This window comes from Elephantulus edwardii, unplaced genomic scaffold (assembly GCF_000299155.1).
Source record: "Elephantulus edwardii isolate Elephantulus edwardi_28Jun2011 unplaced genomic scaffold, EleEdw1.0 scaffold00087, whole genome shotgun sequence".
NCBI lineage: Eukaryota > Metazoa > Chordata > Mammalia > Macroscelidea > Macroscelididae > Elephantulus > Elephantulus edwardii.
The window spans coordinates 10,381,117-10,399,407 of NW_006399837.1; the positions used below are offsets into that span (position 1 = coordinate 10,381,117).

General features: G+C 44.7%; 1 protein-coding gene across 1 annotated transcript in view; it reads left to right on the plus strand.

The window, feature by feature from the left end:
* Positions 1-9,540: 9,540 nt before the first annotated feature.
* Positions 9,541-18,291, plus strand: part of COL4A3 (collagen, type IV, alpha 3 (Goodpasture antigen)) — a 180,838-nt gene continuing 172,087 nt past the window's right edge. Inside the window, exons 1-2 of the mRNA XM_006890323.1 lie at positions 9,541-9,594; positions 10,130-10,927. Coding sequence (XP_006890385.1) covers positions 9,541-9,594; positions 10,130-10,927 — 852 coding nt within the window. The remainder of the gene's footprint in view (positions 9,595-10,129; positions 10,928-18,291) is intronic.

Sequence of the window (18,291 nt, forward strand, 5' to 3'; positions counted from 1 at the left end):
ATGGATCTTGGTTGAAAGCAGTGAATTCCAAAAAATGATTTATTCATATCTTATTGACTATGCAAAGGCATTTGATTGTGTCAATCAAAACATATTATGAGTAACATTGAGAAGGATGGGAATCCCAGAAAGTTAAGTTCTGTGCATGAGAAAGTGGCATATAGACTGCTTTTCTGAAAAGAAAGAGAGAACACTGTTTGATTTAAAATCATGAAAGGTGTGCATCAGGGTTGATTCCTTTCTCCAAACCTTTTCCATTTGAATGCTATGTAAATAACTTGAAAAGCTGAAATATATGGAGAAAAATGTGCATCAGGATTGGCGGAAGACTCATCAGCAATCTGCATTCTGCAGATGACACACTGCTTTAGGGTTAGAGACGTGCACCCAGACACAAAACGGTGGGTCTTCTCCTCCCTCCTTGAGGCTCAGTCTTCTCCTGAAGAGCTACCCTAACCATTTCCCAACATACAAGCTTGGGGTGGACCGTACAGAAACATTTTGCAAGCCTTAGGTTGGTTTGAACAGGTGGGCAGAAATAGTCAATCTCATAAAACATCACAAGGCTTTTTTGGTTTGTTTGCTTGTTTTGGTTATTATTATTATTAATTTTAATGAAAATTTACAGAGGTTTTGGATTTCCACTCATTCCTTGTTGCACTTTTCTTAATGCCCATCCCTCCCCTCCAGTTCATTCTTCTCTTTGAAGAGTAAAATAAAAATTCTTTCATTGTTATACAACCCTTCCCCCCACGTCCACTCCACTATGCAGCCTTCGTTCTGGACTCCTGTCATGACAATAATACCTAATCATATATACCTTTTAAAACAGTTCTCTCTCTCATCTGTTTCAATGCAGTATACTTTATTTATCCCGTCTTTTTCAGTCTCCACCCTGCAAGGTGTTTAAAGTGGGTGACCCTGGGCTCTCTGGAATGTGGCTGGAGCTCTGTGTTCCCTGAGAAGTAACAGGTAAGACTAGAAACTACTCAAGGAAATCCTGAAGGGCTCCTGAGTTCCAGCTTGACTAGCTGCTGGAGGGCGGCCAGGTGCACCCTCACTTCTCCTTCTCTCCAGAGTACTGCACAGAGTATTGCTTGAGTATCTACGCTGACACTGGAGTTGTGTTAGCCCAAGTGTGCTAGTCCAAAGCCATCCAGACCCCAGCTCAGCTCCTCCACCCGTCTGGAAAGACAGCTTTTGACTAATATGCTTCCTTGAGGTCTCCTCCCAATATCAACAGAAAATTTGACAACAGTCATAATAATGTCATCAGCTGGAAGCTGCACAGAGGTGACACATGCTCTAAAAAGGCACAATTGATTTTCAAAGCCTCCAGGGAAGGATGATATCCTTGACACGTTAATTGTCATAGGTGTGGTAGGCACGACTGGGGATCAGGTAAACAGGAGATTAAGCACTGGAATCTTCTACCAACTCCAGGCACACAACGACAACAGAAGTCTGACTTTCCTCTTCTCATGTCACATTAATTCCTTGAGCTCTTTTTAATTCTTCCCCCCCCCCCTTTCCTATTGTTCTTTCGGGGAAATAACTCAATGTAGGCATGTTCTTTCCTTCCAACCTTCTCATATTAATGTCTTTTTCCACCCTATTGTTTTTTCAGGGAAATAGCTCAACATTTGTATGTTCTTTTCTTCTAACCTTCTGATACTAACTGATGACCCTGTTTCCTCTCAGCCTGTTATTTCTTTTTCCCTAGGCAGAGCTGATGACTTTATCTGTGTTCTCTGCAGCTTTCAGGTCATCTGGCACTACCCTTGAGGTGAGCTCTGGTAGCTACACCCCATAATCCCAGCAGGCTGGAATTAATCCAACCACACAGAGAAGGTGGCGTCTGACTTTGGAGAGGGCTCACAGGTGTTGTCGTAGAGAACTTTATCTTCCTCCACTGAGCTGGAGCCAGAAATATTTGCATTCAGATTTTGTATATTTAGTAGTAGAACCCTTAAGGGAGTGTATCCCCTCTGAACTCTTGATTTCTCAGTATGGGAAATTGACACTTGAATCAATTCTAAAATACCATCCAGCACACTCCCTGGCGTGAAGTAAGCAGCTCACGCAGTTTCCCTCCTTCCTTATCTGAGAGAAGAGCAAAACCAGCTCATGACACATCGTGAAAGGGTGTGAAAAGTGGGGACTGGGGGGACTCAGGCAGGCTTGGTGGGGCAGGGACAAGACTTAGTCTAGAAAGTAAGGAAAATCTAGGAAGATCAAGAAGAGAATAAGCTCTAAATGTATCCTTTCAATAACATGAGGGAGAAAAGAGTTGAGATGGATGATTAGTCGTTGATGTAGAAAAAGCGTATATGGGGGACACTCTGTTAGAATCGGTTAATGTGAGGTGACTGGGAGGTTATGAGGAAGAGTTTTATGAAATAATGAGCTGACTCCTCCTCTTCTCCTCTCCCTCTTACATCTCCTCTTTAAGCTTCAGACTCACAAGAAATTCCAATCGCCAGCCCTAGAGGCACAATGGTTACACGCTGTTGCGAAAACCAAAGGTTACCGGATCAGCCGTCCAGCGACTCGGCGGCAGAAAGACTTGGCAATCCGTGCCTGTGGAGACCGCGGCCTAGAAAGCCCTGTGGGCAGTTCTGCTGCTCAGAGGAGGTTGTAGCTACGAGTTCAAAATCTCCTCCAGGGCACCTAAAAATACCATCCATACCGATCGCTATACACTCTGCTAAGGACTTGATACAAATATTCCATCTTTCAACGACCCTGTGAGAGTAAATAATACGATGAACCTCATTTTATGAATCAATTCGTAAACATATCCTACCTATTGGTATACTGCACAGCATCATAATTCATGAAAATCCCTGGGCAAGTTTTGGAGACTGAATCTTGCGAAGAACAACTCTACCTTCTAACACAGCAGTGGGCAGGAGGGTTGATTACAAATGCAAATGGTCCACTATGATATGAAGATTTTGTTTACCATGAATCCCAGGAAACTAAGGTTCTCACGTAAAGGGGTATATGTCTAAAACTTAACATCTAGAAATTTCTAAAGGATCATCCTCAAGCCACTCTCCAAAGGAACCTAAGGAAGCCAAAAGCTAAGACAGACCTCAAGGCAGACGGAGAAAAGGCTGCACAAGCGTCCAGATGCACATCAAGGCCAAGTACAAACCCTAGGGTGGAGAAGAAAATCGTACCTTGGTCAAGGAACTAAAAGACCAAACCACACGACTCCCTTCCAGTGGATTCCATCCCATGCTGCAGGGCTGAGAAGAACTACCACCTAGGGTTTCTAAGGATGTTGTCGTTATGGGAGATAGAGCTTACATCCTTCTTCGGTGGAGCATTTGGTGAATTTGAACCTCTGACCTTCTAGTTACGAGATGCATGCTTTAATCATAGTGCCATTAGAGATCTTTTTGTTTAACGGGTGGTTGTATATGTACTTTTTGCTACAGCACTTCTACGTATTTCTTTCATCTTCTTGCACCATTCAATATTTTTGGTTTGGGTATGACTTCAGGAAGGGCCAGTCCCTGAACACAGATATCAGGTTTTGCTAAATTACCTCTCTCGTTGTGGTAAAATCAGAGCCGACTCGTAACCAGCCCTCTGGCAGTTTTTCAAAGGCTGTATATTGCATGGGAGGAGGCAGTCTGCCTTTTCCTTAAAAGCTGTTGGTAGGTTCGAACTAGACACCTTTAGGTTAGCAGTGCAACTCCCTACAGACTAGACTACCACAGCTCCCATGCTAAAGTAGAAAGTCAGCAAAAAAAAGAGGAAGACTGACTCTCGCACAGAGGGACTGGCCCAGCAGATGCGGCCGTGGGCTTTACCCACAGCAGAGATGTGAGGACAGTGCAGGATCAGCAGGGGTTTGTCCTGTCGTACACAGCGCCACTGAGGTCCACGCTGAACCGAGGGCACCGGCAACAGTGACGCCTGGGAACTAGCCCTCACTGGGACGGCCTACTTCGAGTCTCTCACGTCTGCCTCTGACGGGGCTGTCATGCTATAATTCAGCGCTCGATTTAATGGAAAATATTTGTGTGTGGGGTTTTTTTCCCTCCTCTGACAGGTAAGTTCTCCTCATATAAGTTCCAGGTTTTACATATTTTACTTTACAGATGCTAAAAAACCCTCAAACTCTTATTAATATAAGGAATTTAAGGATTATTTGTAACTGCCTCCAAATTAAACTGTCCTTACTAATGGCCATTTTCAAAGCTGACTCTGACAATAACTTGTACTGTAGTGGTTATGTACCCACAAGTAGGAACGGACACATAACTGGCTCTTAACTGGTCAGAGGCAATAAATAATAAAAGAGGAGACTGCCCAGCTATTCCTTGTAGAACAGGTGGAGGATTCCAACCACGTGCCTCTGGGCTGGCAGTACCACTCCTTACCAGTAAGCCACCACAGCTCCCTGACCATGACTCAGAAGATGGAACTCAAAAGAGACCACTTCCAGGAGAGGGGACTGGCCAGAAAGTGACCATACCCCATAGATGACATGTACAGGAACAGGGCAGGACTGAGGGCTTAGAAACACTGGGGGGGGGGGGCGGAATCCAGAGATGGGATGGCAAGGACTGCCCTGAGCTGATGGCAAAGCTGAGCCCAAATGTCATGCAGATGCTGAAAAGAGAAAGTTCTTGAAGGAAGAGGAGTGTCTAAGGGGAAGAGAAGAAAGAAAAACAAAGATTAAAACAGGAAGTCTGAGCTTTCCAGACAATACCACGAAGCCAGCTGAGCTCCCCTGGGCATACAGAGAGTGGCATGAAAAAACATGTTGGCACTCCACTCTTTGCTGCCTTAGTCATAAGAGCAAATAAATGCAAACAACAAAAGGAACTCGAAATATTTATTGCAGGCTGCCATATATTTCTCCTACAGAGAGCTAGTGGGTTCAAAGAGCTTGCCTCTTAGTCAGAAGTGTTTATCACTTCACCATGAATAATTTCTTTAAAAAGAATTAGTACACAGAGCTCTGGTGGCCTAGTGGCTAGAAGCTGCGCTGCAAACCTGAAGGTGCGTGTTTTGAATCCACCGGATTATCCACTGGAGAGGGAGGGGCAATCTCCTCCTGTACCTGTCAGATCTGACCTGATGGTGCGCACACACACATAATTAAAAAGAAAAAGAATTAGTACAAAAAAAAAATAATTAGTACAAAGCTGGTTCCTAAGAGGCAGAAGTTAAATATGTCTCAAATATCCAACCTTTTCCCAACTTTTCTGTCATTAACCATTCCTCCCCACCTCAGGCTTCTATCACAAGCATGAGGAAAATGTCCAGGCAGTTGTGGAGGCACCTGTAAAAGAGCTACTAAGTACCTTGTCCCCAAAAACCCCACTGCTGTAACCCTGGTCCCAGCTCACAGTGACGCTCATCGGGTTTCTGAGTCTGTGTATTTGCATACAGAGCAGTGGTAACACAGTGACGACAGAGTCTAACTTCTTTTTTTTTTTTTTTTTAGAGTCTAACTTCTATGCACTTCACAAAGGGGAACTTTCCCCGTCAATAATACCCCTAGTACTAAACCACAGTCAGACATAGTCAGACATGCTACCCACATGCTCCTGCACCTATTTCTACCAATCACTGGGTCCAATGTCGATTGCAACTTGACTAATAAAATTCAGTTTGTGCGGTTTACTGTGGAAATAGGTTGTGGGACTTATTAGGGAAATAAGTTGGGGAGTGAGGGAAGCAAAGAATATCACACAATGGAAGTCCAGGTTTAGCCCATCGGTTCTGAGCCAGATTAACAAGGCAAAATTCCTCAATTAGTGAAAGTACAGTTTCAGTTCAGCAGCACAAGGAGCTTCTGGTTTCCTTAATCGACCAGAAAACTGTAATCATCCAGAGAAAAGTCAGCTTTTCCTTCAATCATCCAGCAAATGAAACCTTTAACATTGGCTCCATCTCTAGGGTTCCTCTGGTTACACCTTGCCACCGTCTCTTCACCCTCTCTTTACCCTGCTCTCTCACAATGTGGTGAGACTCCTATATTGGTCCCACAGCTGTTGATGATTTACAAGACCAAATGTCCTCAGTTAAGGTAGCTGGAGACCATGGCCCCAGTGGGGGCTAACACAATGGCCAGAAAAATACATTTTCCAGATTTCTAATACCACAGTATCTTTTTAGTATATGTGCTACTGAAGCGAGCACAACCACAGTATCTTTATTGGAGGAAACTTTTCATCTTTCTCCCAAGAAGTTGATGTTGGATGTGAGTTGCTGACTTTTCAGTTAGAACCTGATATGTTACACACTACACCGCCAAGGCTATTGTTACGTGCTGTCAGGTTCAGGACTCATAGAAACCTTATGAACAGTGGCTTTGAACTTCACCCTACCCTGTGTCATCCTTAGCATCTCTAACACATTTGAGCCCACTGGTAGAGTCATCCATTCATCATTCCATCTCATTGAGGGTCTTCATCTCTTACCCTGGCTCTCCACCTTTCCAATCCATTATTCTCCAAGAACTGGCTCCTGCTGTTATTGTTGTTGTGTGCCACTGAGTTGGAACTGATTCATAGCTGACCCTCCAGCAGGTTGTCAGAGGCAGTCAATCACTTAGTAGAAGACTGCCCATCCTCTTCCCTTGAAGTTACTGGTGGATTCGAGCCAGGTGCCATTGGGATTGAAGTGTAGCTTCTTACCACTAGCCCACCAGAGCATCCCATTAGAGATGTGTGAACTGTCTGCAAAAAAATCTCTTTCTGTCACTGCCACTGAATCACTGATGACTCTTGACGGCCATTCAATAGATTTCCAAGTCTGTGAATCTTTATGAGAGGAGACTGCCTCTCTTTCTCCTGCAGAGCCCCTGGTGGGTTTGATGTGCCAGAGACTGCTGGCTTTTCATTAGCAGCTCACAGAATACAGGGTACTGCAAACAACAAATGCTGGCGAGGTTGTGGAGAAACTCGAACCCTTATTCACTGTTGGTGGGAGTGTAAAATGGTGCAGCCACTATGGAAGGCTATATGGCACTTTCTCAGAAAGTTGCAAATAGAAATACCATTTGACCCAGCAATTCCTGTACTGGGAATATACCCCAAAGAGACCATAACTGCCACCCAAGCAGATATATGCACACCCATGTTTATTGCTGCTTTGTTCACAATAGCAAAGAGTTGGAAACAAGCCAAGTGCCTATCAACACATGGATAGAGAAGCTGTGGTATATTCACACAATGTAATACTATGCTGCATTGAAAAACAAGAAACTCATGAAATATTATAAAAAATGGGTGACCCTGCAGGACATTATGCTGAGTGAAATATCTCAGTCACAAAAGGACAAATACTGCATAATGCCACTGTTAAAAAAGAGGACTGACATTGGGGTTGGGGGGAGACTGAGAAAGATGGGATAAAAAATGTATACTGCATTGAAACAGATGAGGAAGAGAACTGCTGGAGAACATGACTGGAGTTCAGAATGAAGGCTGCATAGTGGAGTGGACTTGGGGGGAAGGGATTGTATAACAATGGAAGAAGTTTTCTTTTACTTTTCAAACGGAAGAGCGAATTGGGGGGGAGGGGTGGCCAGGGAGAAAAGTGCAAAAATGAACGAATGGAAATCCAAAGTCTTTGTAAACTTTCATTAAAATTAATTTTTTTTAAAAAAAGAATATAGGCTACTGAGCTCTATGCCACTGAGCTCTCAAAACAGACACCACTAAGGGGAATGGGGGTCCCAAAGCACTTCATCGTGCTACACAGACCAAGAAGCAGCTATCAGAGTAGAAAAAAGGCATAATGCACGGCAGCTATGAGAAGGGTGGTCATCAGGGTTGTATCCTTTCTCCACATCTATTCAACTTGAAGGTCGAGCAAATCATTCAAGCAGTTGGGCTGAAGAAGAATTAGGATCAGGACCGGAGGGAGACTCATCCGCACCTGTGTTATGCAGATGACACAACCTTGCTTGCTGGAAGTGAAAAGGACAATGAAAATTTAAGCTGAAACTGGAAATTCAGGGAAGAGAGCATTGAGCACTGGCGTTAAGGTCTGTTTTTCAGGAAGTTATGTCAATTCATGGAATTCACATCATCATCAAATCACCTGCTGCCTTCTCTTACCAGAATGGCTGGACAAAGTTCCCTAAGAACTCGCCCTGTCTTTTCCCCGGGGAATAACCTAGCATGTACTACAGCGGGTCCTAATGTGACTTTTAATGATTGTTTAATAAATGTTCGCTTTACTCGACTACCACGAGGAGACAAGCATTCAGTCCAGTTAACAGAAATGTGTGGGCAAAACTCTCCAACTTGGTTGCACCTGGAAAGCCCTTCTGATACTGATCCCACCTGGGGATCTCCCTGGAATTGGTGAGGCATGGGACTTGTAGAGGCTTCTAAAGTGACCCAATGTGCAGCCACGGTTGAAGAACACTGACATAAAAGGGAGAGGGAAGGCTGTAATAGTCAATCTACAGCCCCAACAAAGTAAAATAAAAATGTGGAGGGAGGATAAAAAAATGTGGAGGATGGACAGTGTCAGAGTGTCACTTACCTGGGTATCTATCTACGTAGGTCTAAGACACTAGCATCAGCCTGCATAGGATTCTAACTGCCAGGCAATGATCAACACATAATCACTTCTGACAGTTAATAATAATAATAGACTACAGAGAATTCTGGTGGTGGATTCTACAGAGAGCTGAGCAGAGATTCTCTGGCTATTCTTATCCACCAGCCATTCAGGGTCAGGGAGAAAGATGGGAATTTTCCTCTTGTGTGATTTACAGCCTTGGAAACCCACTGGAGGGTGAGCTGTGAGTCAGAACGGAGTTGACAGCAGTGAGAGATGGAAGATCAACTCTAACAGATGTCAACGGTACTCTCCAAAGCAGGGGTCTTTAAGGGGGTGGAGTCCCCACTGGGCAGTGAACGTGAAGAGTCCATTAAGTGTTGGTGCCTGGCTGCTAGCTGGTAGTCTGGTGGTTCATTTCCACCTAGAAGTGGAGCAAAAGATACCTGATAATCTGCTTCTCAAAGCTTGTTGTCGTGTACCATTGAGTCGGAACTGACTCATAGCTGACCCTCCAATCGGTTTTCAGAGGCAGTAAACTTCAAGAGAGGAGAATGTCCATCTTTCTCCCACGGAGCAGCTGGTGGATTCGAGCCACGAGTCTTTGGAGTTGCAGCACAGCGGCTTATTGCTAAAACCCTGCGAGGTGCAGTGCTACTCTGTCCCGCAAGGGGTTGCCCTAAGACTGAATCCCCTTGAAAGCAGCTATTAGACTTTGAGATTGGAGGAACTGTGCTTGGGTGAGGTGGGGGGGGGGGGGGAATTACATGTCACTAATTTCTCAGGAAAGTGTAGCACTTTCTTCAACTACGGATATAAGTTTCAAACAAAAAGCCCAGCAGTAGGAGCAGCTGCGCCCAGAGAAAGCTGTGATGTTTTCACGTTGCATTTCAGTGTCTGCAGTCAAAATAACATTGACACTCAGCCCTAATGTGGAAGTGCAGTTGTGCCCACAGACCTGCTGATAGATCCACACAGCTACCAAGTTCATTCATAATGTTGCGCAGAAAGTACTGCATCGTGATTTACGTTTCGGTAGTGCTATTTCCGGTGAGCTGGATGCACGTAAGAGGCTTTCTAACAGGGATTCCAAATGGCTTTGCCAGAGTCAAATAAATGGGTGCTGCGTACAAGGCGGCGCCAGGCCCCGCTCGGGAAGCGGTGCCCAAACAAGCAGACAGGGAGCGCACGCGCGCGCCCCCAGCCAAGGCCACCTCCGCAGAGCGAGTCTCATCAGGGAGCTGCCTCAGACCACAGTTGGGTCTTGTTTTCCCTGCACTTCCGCAGATAAGATTCAGCCTGAAAAGCCAGTGCAAGGGAGCAGTGAACAGAATGAGTTTTCTCTTTCCCCTCAGCCGCCTCCTGCTCTTGGCATTTCAGAATGCCCCCACTGCCAGGCTGGTAATTCGAGCTTCCAAATGAATCAAAACACACAGCGCCCAGTTCAAGCCCAGGCAGACAAGCTCGGGAATCAGACAAGCTCTCCTCTGGTGACCCCCGCTCTCCAACTCCGCGGGCCAGCCCTTCGCCTCGTGTGCCCCATCTCGGGTGCCAACCTTCAACAAGTCCGCTATCTGCCCCTTAGCCCCAGTGGGGCCTCTGGGGGCCTTACCTGGATGGGCGCCTTACCTCGGGGACGCCCGCAGCACCTGGAGCTGCCTCCCCTGCCTGCCGCGCGCCCACCTCGCGCGCAATCGCCAGCTCTCCGCTCGGCTCTCACGGTCAAGTCCGGGGCTGCGGGCCAGGAAGGAGGAGGAGCGGCCGAGAGGCTGCCCCGGCGCTGCGCCGCGGGGCTGGGAACACGCCGACCGCCCAGCGTCTTTGCCCCGAGCGCCTCCCGCTTCCTCTGAGCTTGCCCGCTGGCCCCTCCCTCCACCTCCGTGCAACGCCCCCTCGACACCCCCAGCTCCACACCTCCCACCCGCACCCCGCCCACGCAGCCCCTGAACTCGCGCATCCCTTCCCGCTCCACGGGCCGCACCCACCTGCCCCGTGGACGCGCCCCCGGACTCGCCCCCTGGGCACGCCGCCCAGGACTGAGGGACAACGCGCAGTGGATCGGGAGGGGACGAGGGCGGGACCTGCGCCACTTCTTCCCTCGCGCGGGGCCACGGCCAAAGCCTTGGTGGGAGAGACGACGGCGCGCCGGGACCCGACAGAGTCCAGAGGGGCGCGTGGGCGCGGCCAGACTCCCTGCCGCGCGCCCAGCCCTCGGCGCGCTCCGAACGACTGGCCCCAGAGCCCACCGGACCACCCGCCGGATCGGCGCTCACCCCGGGGCTCCGAGTGGTCGATCACCATGCACCCAGGGCCGCCGAGGCCGCTCACGCTCAAGCTCCTGCCGCTGCTGCTGGTGCTGCTGGTGACGCGCGCGGCCGGCAAGGTGAGTGCGCGCTGCGCGACCCCACCCCACACCTGGCCGGGCGTCGGGGGGCCAGGCACGCAAACGGGGCGTCTTCTCTCCTTACCGGGGTGGCTCCTGGCACCAGACTGGTCCCTGAGAGGGCAGTGAGGAGGAAAGGGTTTAGGAGGAACAGGTGGAGTTCGCTTGGTGCCAGGAAGGTCAGGTGGGAAGGAACTTGATGCTGGTCCCTGGGTTTAGGGGGGGGGGGGGCACGTTAAAGGCTCATCAGATTAAAAAACCAGTACTCATTGGGACAAACAAGTGAGATATGGAGACCCTCTGTGTCACTGATAGTGACATGCAGGCAGCGTGAATCCACACAGGACTGGGAGTGGAAAGTTCCCTGCGGAGTCACAACTGGGGACTCCCTCTGAACTCTAACCTCTCTAGGGTTAAATTTCTTCCTTGTTAGAGCTTGCCCTCCGTTTGCTTTAGCTATAGTTTTGGAAAAATCATAATGCCACTCACGAAAAATTTAAAGCACCTTAGAAAGAGAGCTGATATTAGTATCAATTAAGCTGCCTGTCGCTTTGGCCAGTATTCAGATTTTTAGTAATCTGATTTCATTTAACTCCATTCTCATAGTTCTTTGGTCTTTTTTACTTAAAAAAAAAAGAGAAGTCTCAAAACTATTAGGCATCCAGTGTTAGCTTCCTCGTAAAAGTTAAAATTTAACTTTTCAGTTGTCATGTGTTATTTTTACGTGTAAAAAACATTAATTCCTGGGGCACACATCCCTTGTGGTATAACTGTCATTTCTCCAAGGATGAGAAGTTGTTTGACAAATGTTTAGACTGAGATTACTATTACCTCATTATTATTATGATTATTACTATAGGATGATTATCGAAAATTGGGAGTAGTGAAAATATTTATGTGACATGGAAAACTGCTTAGAAATTCTGGCCACACATAGTCTAAAAGTGTTTTGCATTTACATTAAATTTTGAATTAAGACATTACAAAGGAAGCGACAATCCTATTTAAGCTTTCATCTACCTCCCTCCCTCTCCCCCAGCTCAAGCATTAACTCAAGCTTGAAGTATTTATTAGTATTACTTTTCTGTATCTTTCTAGGTATTTACTACCTATATGCACATGTATGGACACATAGAAAATAAAATGTTGATGGTTTTGCCATCCTTTATGCTATGATACGTACCCACACAGATGCATACACATATTTCTTTACAATCTGCAAAACTGGCAGTATTTAAAATCCGCCTCTTTTTCTTTGTACTCAGTAGCAGTTTTCCATACTGTGACTACCCCAAAGTCAATAGAAATGATTTCACTATAAATTCGTCTTGAAATTTTCTATGTTTTGTCACTGCATTCTAAAGGACTTTTTTGGTAAACCAGGTAAATCTTCTGTTCCTGTAACTGATTTTCAGAGAAAAGCACTTTGCGTAGACTACCAATGCCCAGCCCTGTAGTTAAATACTTCATGGCATGATAAATAAATCTCATTGCAGCCTGTGAATTATCTACCACCTCTAGCCCAGGAATAAATAAATCCCAAAAGTAGGAACTGCAAAATGATTGTGTTATAGGAAAGCTTGGGAAAGAGTTTCAGTATGAAATGTACACCTGTTTCTGGACTCCAAAGAAGAGAGAAATGGAGAGAATATGTTGGGAGAGGGAGGAAGGACAGGGAGGACTCATACAGGTGTGAGCACTAACATAGACTGTAGATACTCTGGGACCATCCAAACGCGAATTACACCCATTTTAATATATTAGCACATTTCTTACAGATCATTTTCTGTTTAAGTTTGACCAAACCTTGGTGGGTGACTTCTTGCTGATACTGCAATGAATTCATTTGTGTTCTTCTCATAGTCTCTTGAAATACGTCTTTTCTCAGAGTTTTAATAATCATCAGTTCCATTGTATTTGCCGAATTACATGGAAAATATGTCTAGAAATTATGGAATGTCCCTTTAAATTGTAAAGGAAAAGAATCCCAAGTTTATTGGTCCCTGGAAAATGTGTTCTATTTATTGATCTTTCTACAAGGTAACTCTGAGGTTGGGCAAAGCCCTGTAGCTCTCTGAATCTCAGTTTTCTCATCTATAAAATGGTGAGATTATGATGCCTACCAGGTAGATGATGATATGACAGGGTGGAGTGAAAGGGGCCAACAGCAGCACTTCTCAAATTTGGTGACACCGAAGTCTTGTTCTCTTCAGAATATACGCTAGACATCCACTGTCTATGAAATACTTCTCAAATTTTACATATTAGCTAAATTAAAACTATAGCAAATAGTACACAAGTTGTGGGCCAAACAATGTATAAGTGAGGGCCACATTTGCACTTTGTTTCATCATGTTAATTATCTTTGTGCTGTGCTGACTAAGGATATGCTTTGCTGTAAATGTCTACTTTAATAATTCTCAGAACATAGAGCTATCAGTGGTGTGACCTTACATGCCGAGTCTAGACTGGGTGGAACTCTCCACCCACACCATTTGTACTGAAGCACACAGGGTGAAATATTTTTGCTGTTTCACAGTAGACACCCAGCTCCAGGCTTGAATAAAATGAGGTGCCTCGTTCGTCCTTTCTCTTTTTGTCTTTCAATCTTGAATGGAAAAGAAATAGGGGAACTTTCGCGTATCAAGAATTGAACAACAGATGCTTTTAGGGAGTACACTTTTTCATCTGGTTTCATTTTCAAGTTAAATATTAAGTTGATGTAGGAAATCATTCAAAGAAACAAATGTAATGTCACAGATATCAACTTACCTGTCCTGTGATTAAGCAAATATTCATAAACTTCGACTCATTTGTTTTCAGATTGCTCTTTTTAGGAAAACAGTATAGAAGTCATGTCTCCACTTATATTCTAGGGCATTCTATTTATTATATTATTATGATATTTATTCTAGGACATTTGTGTATATTATTTCTCTGTGTCTGTTTATTTTTTACTACATGTTTCTGTTCCTATAGTCACCATAAAAAACGAAATATTTTTTGTGGTTTCAAAAACGGAATAAACTGCCTTTCTACGAAGATGGCTCCGAAAGCGAAGAAGGAAGCCCCTCCCCCTCCCAAAACTGAAGCCAAAGCAAAGGCATTAAAGGCCAAGAAGGCGTCCTGAAGGGCGTCCACAGCCAGAAGAAGAAGAAGATCCACACGTCACCTACCTTCCGGCGGCCTAAGACGCTGAGACTCCGATGGCAGCCCAAATACCCCCGGAAGAGCGGCCTGGGAGATATAAGCTCGACCACTATGCCATCATCAAATTTCCCCTGATCACTGAGTCAGCTGTGAAGAAGATAGACGATAACAATACACTTGTGTTCATTGTGGATGTCAAGGCCAACAAGCACCAAATCAAACAAGCTGTTAAGAAGCTCTATGACATTGATGTGGCCAAGGTCAGCACCCTGATCAGGCCTGCTGGAGGGAAGAAGGCCCATGTTCGACTTGCTCCTGACTATGATGCTTTGGATATTGCCAACAAAATTGGGATAATCTAAACTGAGTCCAGCTGGCTAATTCTAAATACAAATTTTTCTCACCATAAAAAAAATGGAATCATTGATATATTTTACTTATCTATCAGAGTTTGCATTTTTCACTCAATACTATATGGTTTTTGATGTTTTTTACCCATGTAGAGCTTTAATCTATTTACAGTAAGAGACTGTTGGTGTAGTGGTTAAAGCAAGTTGGCTGCTAACTAGAGGCTGGAGATTCACACTTGAGGAAGAAGGATGTGGTTGTGTAGACAAAGTTGGAAACCCTGGGGACAGTTCTGCTCTGTCCTGGAGCGAGTCTGTGAATCAGACGCAATGGCAGCGGGTGGTAAGAGCTGCAACATAGAATCAAACTGTAGAAAAAACTGCTAGAAAAAAACTGCTCAGGCTTTTTTATCCATCCCACAAAACACAGGACGTTTGATTCTAGGTTTTCATTTTACCAAGTATCTTGTACATCTTTGTGTATATATATTGCTGTTGTCTGGCACTCTCACGTTGACCATGACTTATAGCTACCCAGTGAGCAACGATCAAAGTCTTACCCTCTCCTCACAATCGGCAGCACGATGGCCCATTTTTGGAGCAACTGTGCAGTCCGTCTTGCTGAGGTCTTCCTCTCTTCCACTCTTCCCCGTAATTCTGAGCATCGTGACTTTTTCCAAGGACTGGCCCCTCCTAAAATATGCATAGAGTATATGAGACTAAGTTTTCAACATCCTTGCCTCTAAGAAACACCCTGATTGCTCTTCCTCCAAGGCTGTTGTTGTTATGTGCCGTCGAGTCGCTTGCGACTCATAGCGACCCTATGTACAATAGCCCTAAACTCTGCTCTGTCCTGTGCCAGTCGCACTGTGTCTCTGACACTCCCATCCCGATCATCCCAGTCACTGAATCAATCCACCTCATACAGGGCCTTCCCCTCCTGCGCTGTCCCTCCACCCTCCCAAGCATGATGTCCTTCTCCAAAGACCGGTCTCTCCTCACAACACGTCCAAAGTATGTTAGACGGAGCCTCAGAATCCTTGCCTCCAAGGAGCCACCCAGTTTAACCCTTTCCAGGACAAATCTGTTTGTTTTCCTAGCAGTCCATGGTATTCTCAATACTCTTCTCCAGCACCACAGCTCAAAGGCATCAATTCTCCTTCTATCCTCCTTAGTCATTGTCCAACTCTCTGATGCATAACAAGTGATTGTGAAGACCATGGACTGTATCAAATGCAACTTAGTCTCCAGAGAGACACCATTGCTCTTCAGTACTTTGAAGAGGTCCCTAACAGCAGACTTTCCCATGGCAATGCACCTTTTAATTTCCTGGCTGCTGGTGCTAAGAGTGTTGACTGTGGAGCCAAGCAAACTAAAGCTGTGAACAATCTCAATCTCTTCACCATCCATCCTGATGCTGCCAATGATTCTCCAAGGTAGGTTGGTTTATTCTTTGGGTGGTCCATGAGATACCAGTTCTCTCTGTCAACACTGTAGTTGAAAGGCATTGATTCTTCATCAGTCTCCCTTATTCATTTTCCAACTTTCAGATGCACAGGAAGCAACTGAAAATACCATGGTCAGCATCAGATACACTTTAGTCTTTAAGTTGATATCCTTTCTCTTTAGCCCTTTAAAAAGGTCCTTGACAGCAGGTTTCCCAATATAGCACACCTTTTGATTTTTTGACTGCTACTACCAGGAAACTGAGAGACAAATTGCATTGGGAAAATCTGCTTTCAGAGACTTCTCCAAAGTACTGAAGAGCAATGATGTCAGTCTGGAGACTAAAGTGTGCCTGATACAGTCCATGGTCTTTGCAGTTACTTGTTATACATCATAAAGCTATACAATCACTAGGGATAATAGAAGAATTGATGCTTTTGAGCTGTGGTGCTGGAAAAGAGTATTGAATATACCATGGACTGCTAGTAAAACAGACAAATTTGTCCTGGAGAGGGTGAAGCCAGGCTGCTCCGTGGAGGCAAGGATTATGAAGCTCTGTCATACTTTGGACATGTTATAAGGCAGGATCAGTCCTTGGAGAGAGATGTCATATTTGGGAGGGTAGAGAGACAGCATAAGAGAAGAAGACCTTCAAGGAGATGGATTGATTCAGTGACTGGGGTAATGGAAGTAAGTGTGTCAGAGACAAGAAGATTGACATAGGATAGAGCAGGGTTTAGAGCTGTTGTAAATGGGGTTGCTATGAGTCGCAGGTGACTTGATGGCACATAACAACAACAACAACAACCATGAATGTTGATTGAAGAGCCAAGTAAAATTAAATTGTCAATAGCTTCAATCTTTTCAGACAAATGATGAGAGAGAGAGAGATGTTGTTGAGTACAATCAAGTTGGAACCAAGTTATACCAGGCTCTCCAGCAGGTTTTCGAAAGGCAGTAAATCATACAAAGGGAGATTATTGCCCATCTTTCTCTTGTGGAGCAGATAGTGGATTCAAGCCTTTGAGTTAGCAGTGCAGCTCCTTACCACTAAGTGTGTGTGTCACTGTCTCTGTCTCTGTGTGTGTGTGTGTCTCTCTCTCTCTCGATATATATATATATACACACACACACACACACATAGATACATATATATATCATCTATATATATCTCATCTATATATATATCCATCTCTGTGTATGTATATATATATATATATATTCATCTATACACACACACGCACACATATCTTCTAAACTATAAATTCCCAGATGGTTTACAGAGAAACACATTTTTAAATATCCTGTTCTAGTGTACCATTAAGTTGATTCTAGCCTTGGTCGCTTTATTGTTTGACAGAGTAGATCAGCTTCATAGGGTACTGAATAGCCCTTGGACTTCCAAAAGGACAAATAAGTCTTAGAGGAATTGCAACCAGGATGCTCCCTAGAGACAAGGATCGTGAAACTTTGTGTTGCATCCTTTGGGTGAGTTGTCAAGAGGGATCAGTCCTTGGAAAAAGCCCATCATGCTTGGAAGAGTGGAGGGTGGTGAAAGAGAGGAAGACCCTCAATGAGATTGACTGATAAAGTGACCGCAACAGTGGGCTTGAACGTGGCAGAAACTGTGAAGATGCCACAGAATAGGACATGCACCACCCCCAGGATGCAACAGATGAATTAAAACTTTTTTTTAGCAGCTAAGTGTCATCAGTTGATCTCCAAAATAGCACTTTTGTGTCATCCATTGATCTCCAAAAACCTTTGTACAAACACGTATCGGAATGCCTGTTCCCGCATGTGGTTTGTACTGGTGAGTTGGAACTGTCAAGTAGCTGATCGTCCAGCAGTAAATCAGATGAGAGAACTTGCCATCTCTCTCCTATGGAGCAGCTGCTAGATTCAAACTTGGTACCTTTGGATTGACAGTGCAGTTCCTTACCAAGGCATGATAAGCGTATTAAGGAAAGTATGGGATGTTATTTTTTTATAGTGGGTTTACAAACCTTTTGTATTTTAATTAGCTACGTGCTTCATATATAATACATAAATCTTGGCCAATTTATCCATGCACTCTTTCCTTTTATTTGTTGTTAATTTATTAGAAGTTATCTTTTTCTATACTGCACTGAAACAGATGAGGGAGAGAATAATTTAAAAGCGACGTATGATAGGGTACTATGGTTATCACAAGAGTCCACAATTAAGGTTGCATAGTGGAATGTACTTGGGGCAGTGGGAGTGGTGCGGGGGGGGAGGGGTGTACCAGGAAGGGAGTTTTTCTTTTACTTTTCAAAAAGAGGAGCGAACTGGGGTGGGACTGGGCGAGAGAGAAGTGCAGCAATGAATGAATGGAAATCCAAAATCTCTGTAAATGTTCATTAAAATTATTAAAATAAATTTTAAAAAAACAAAAAAAGA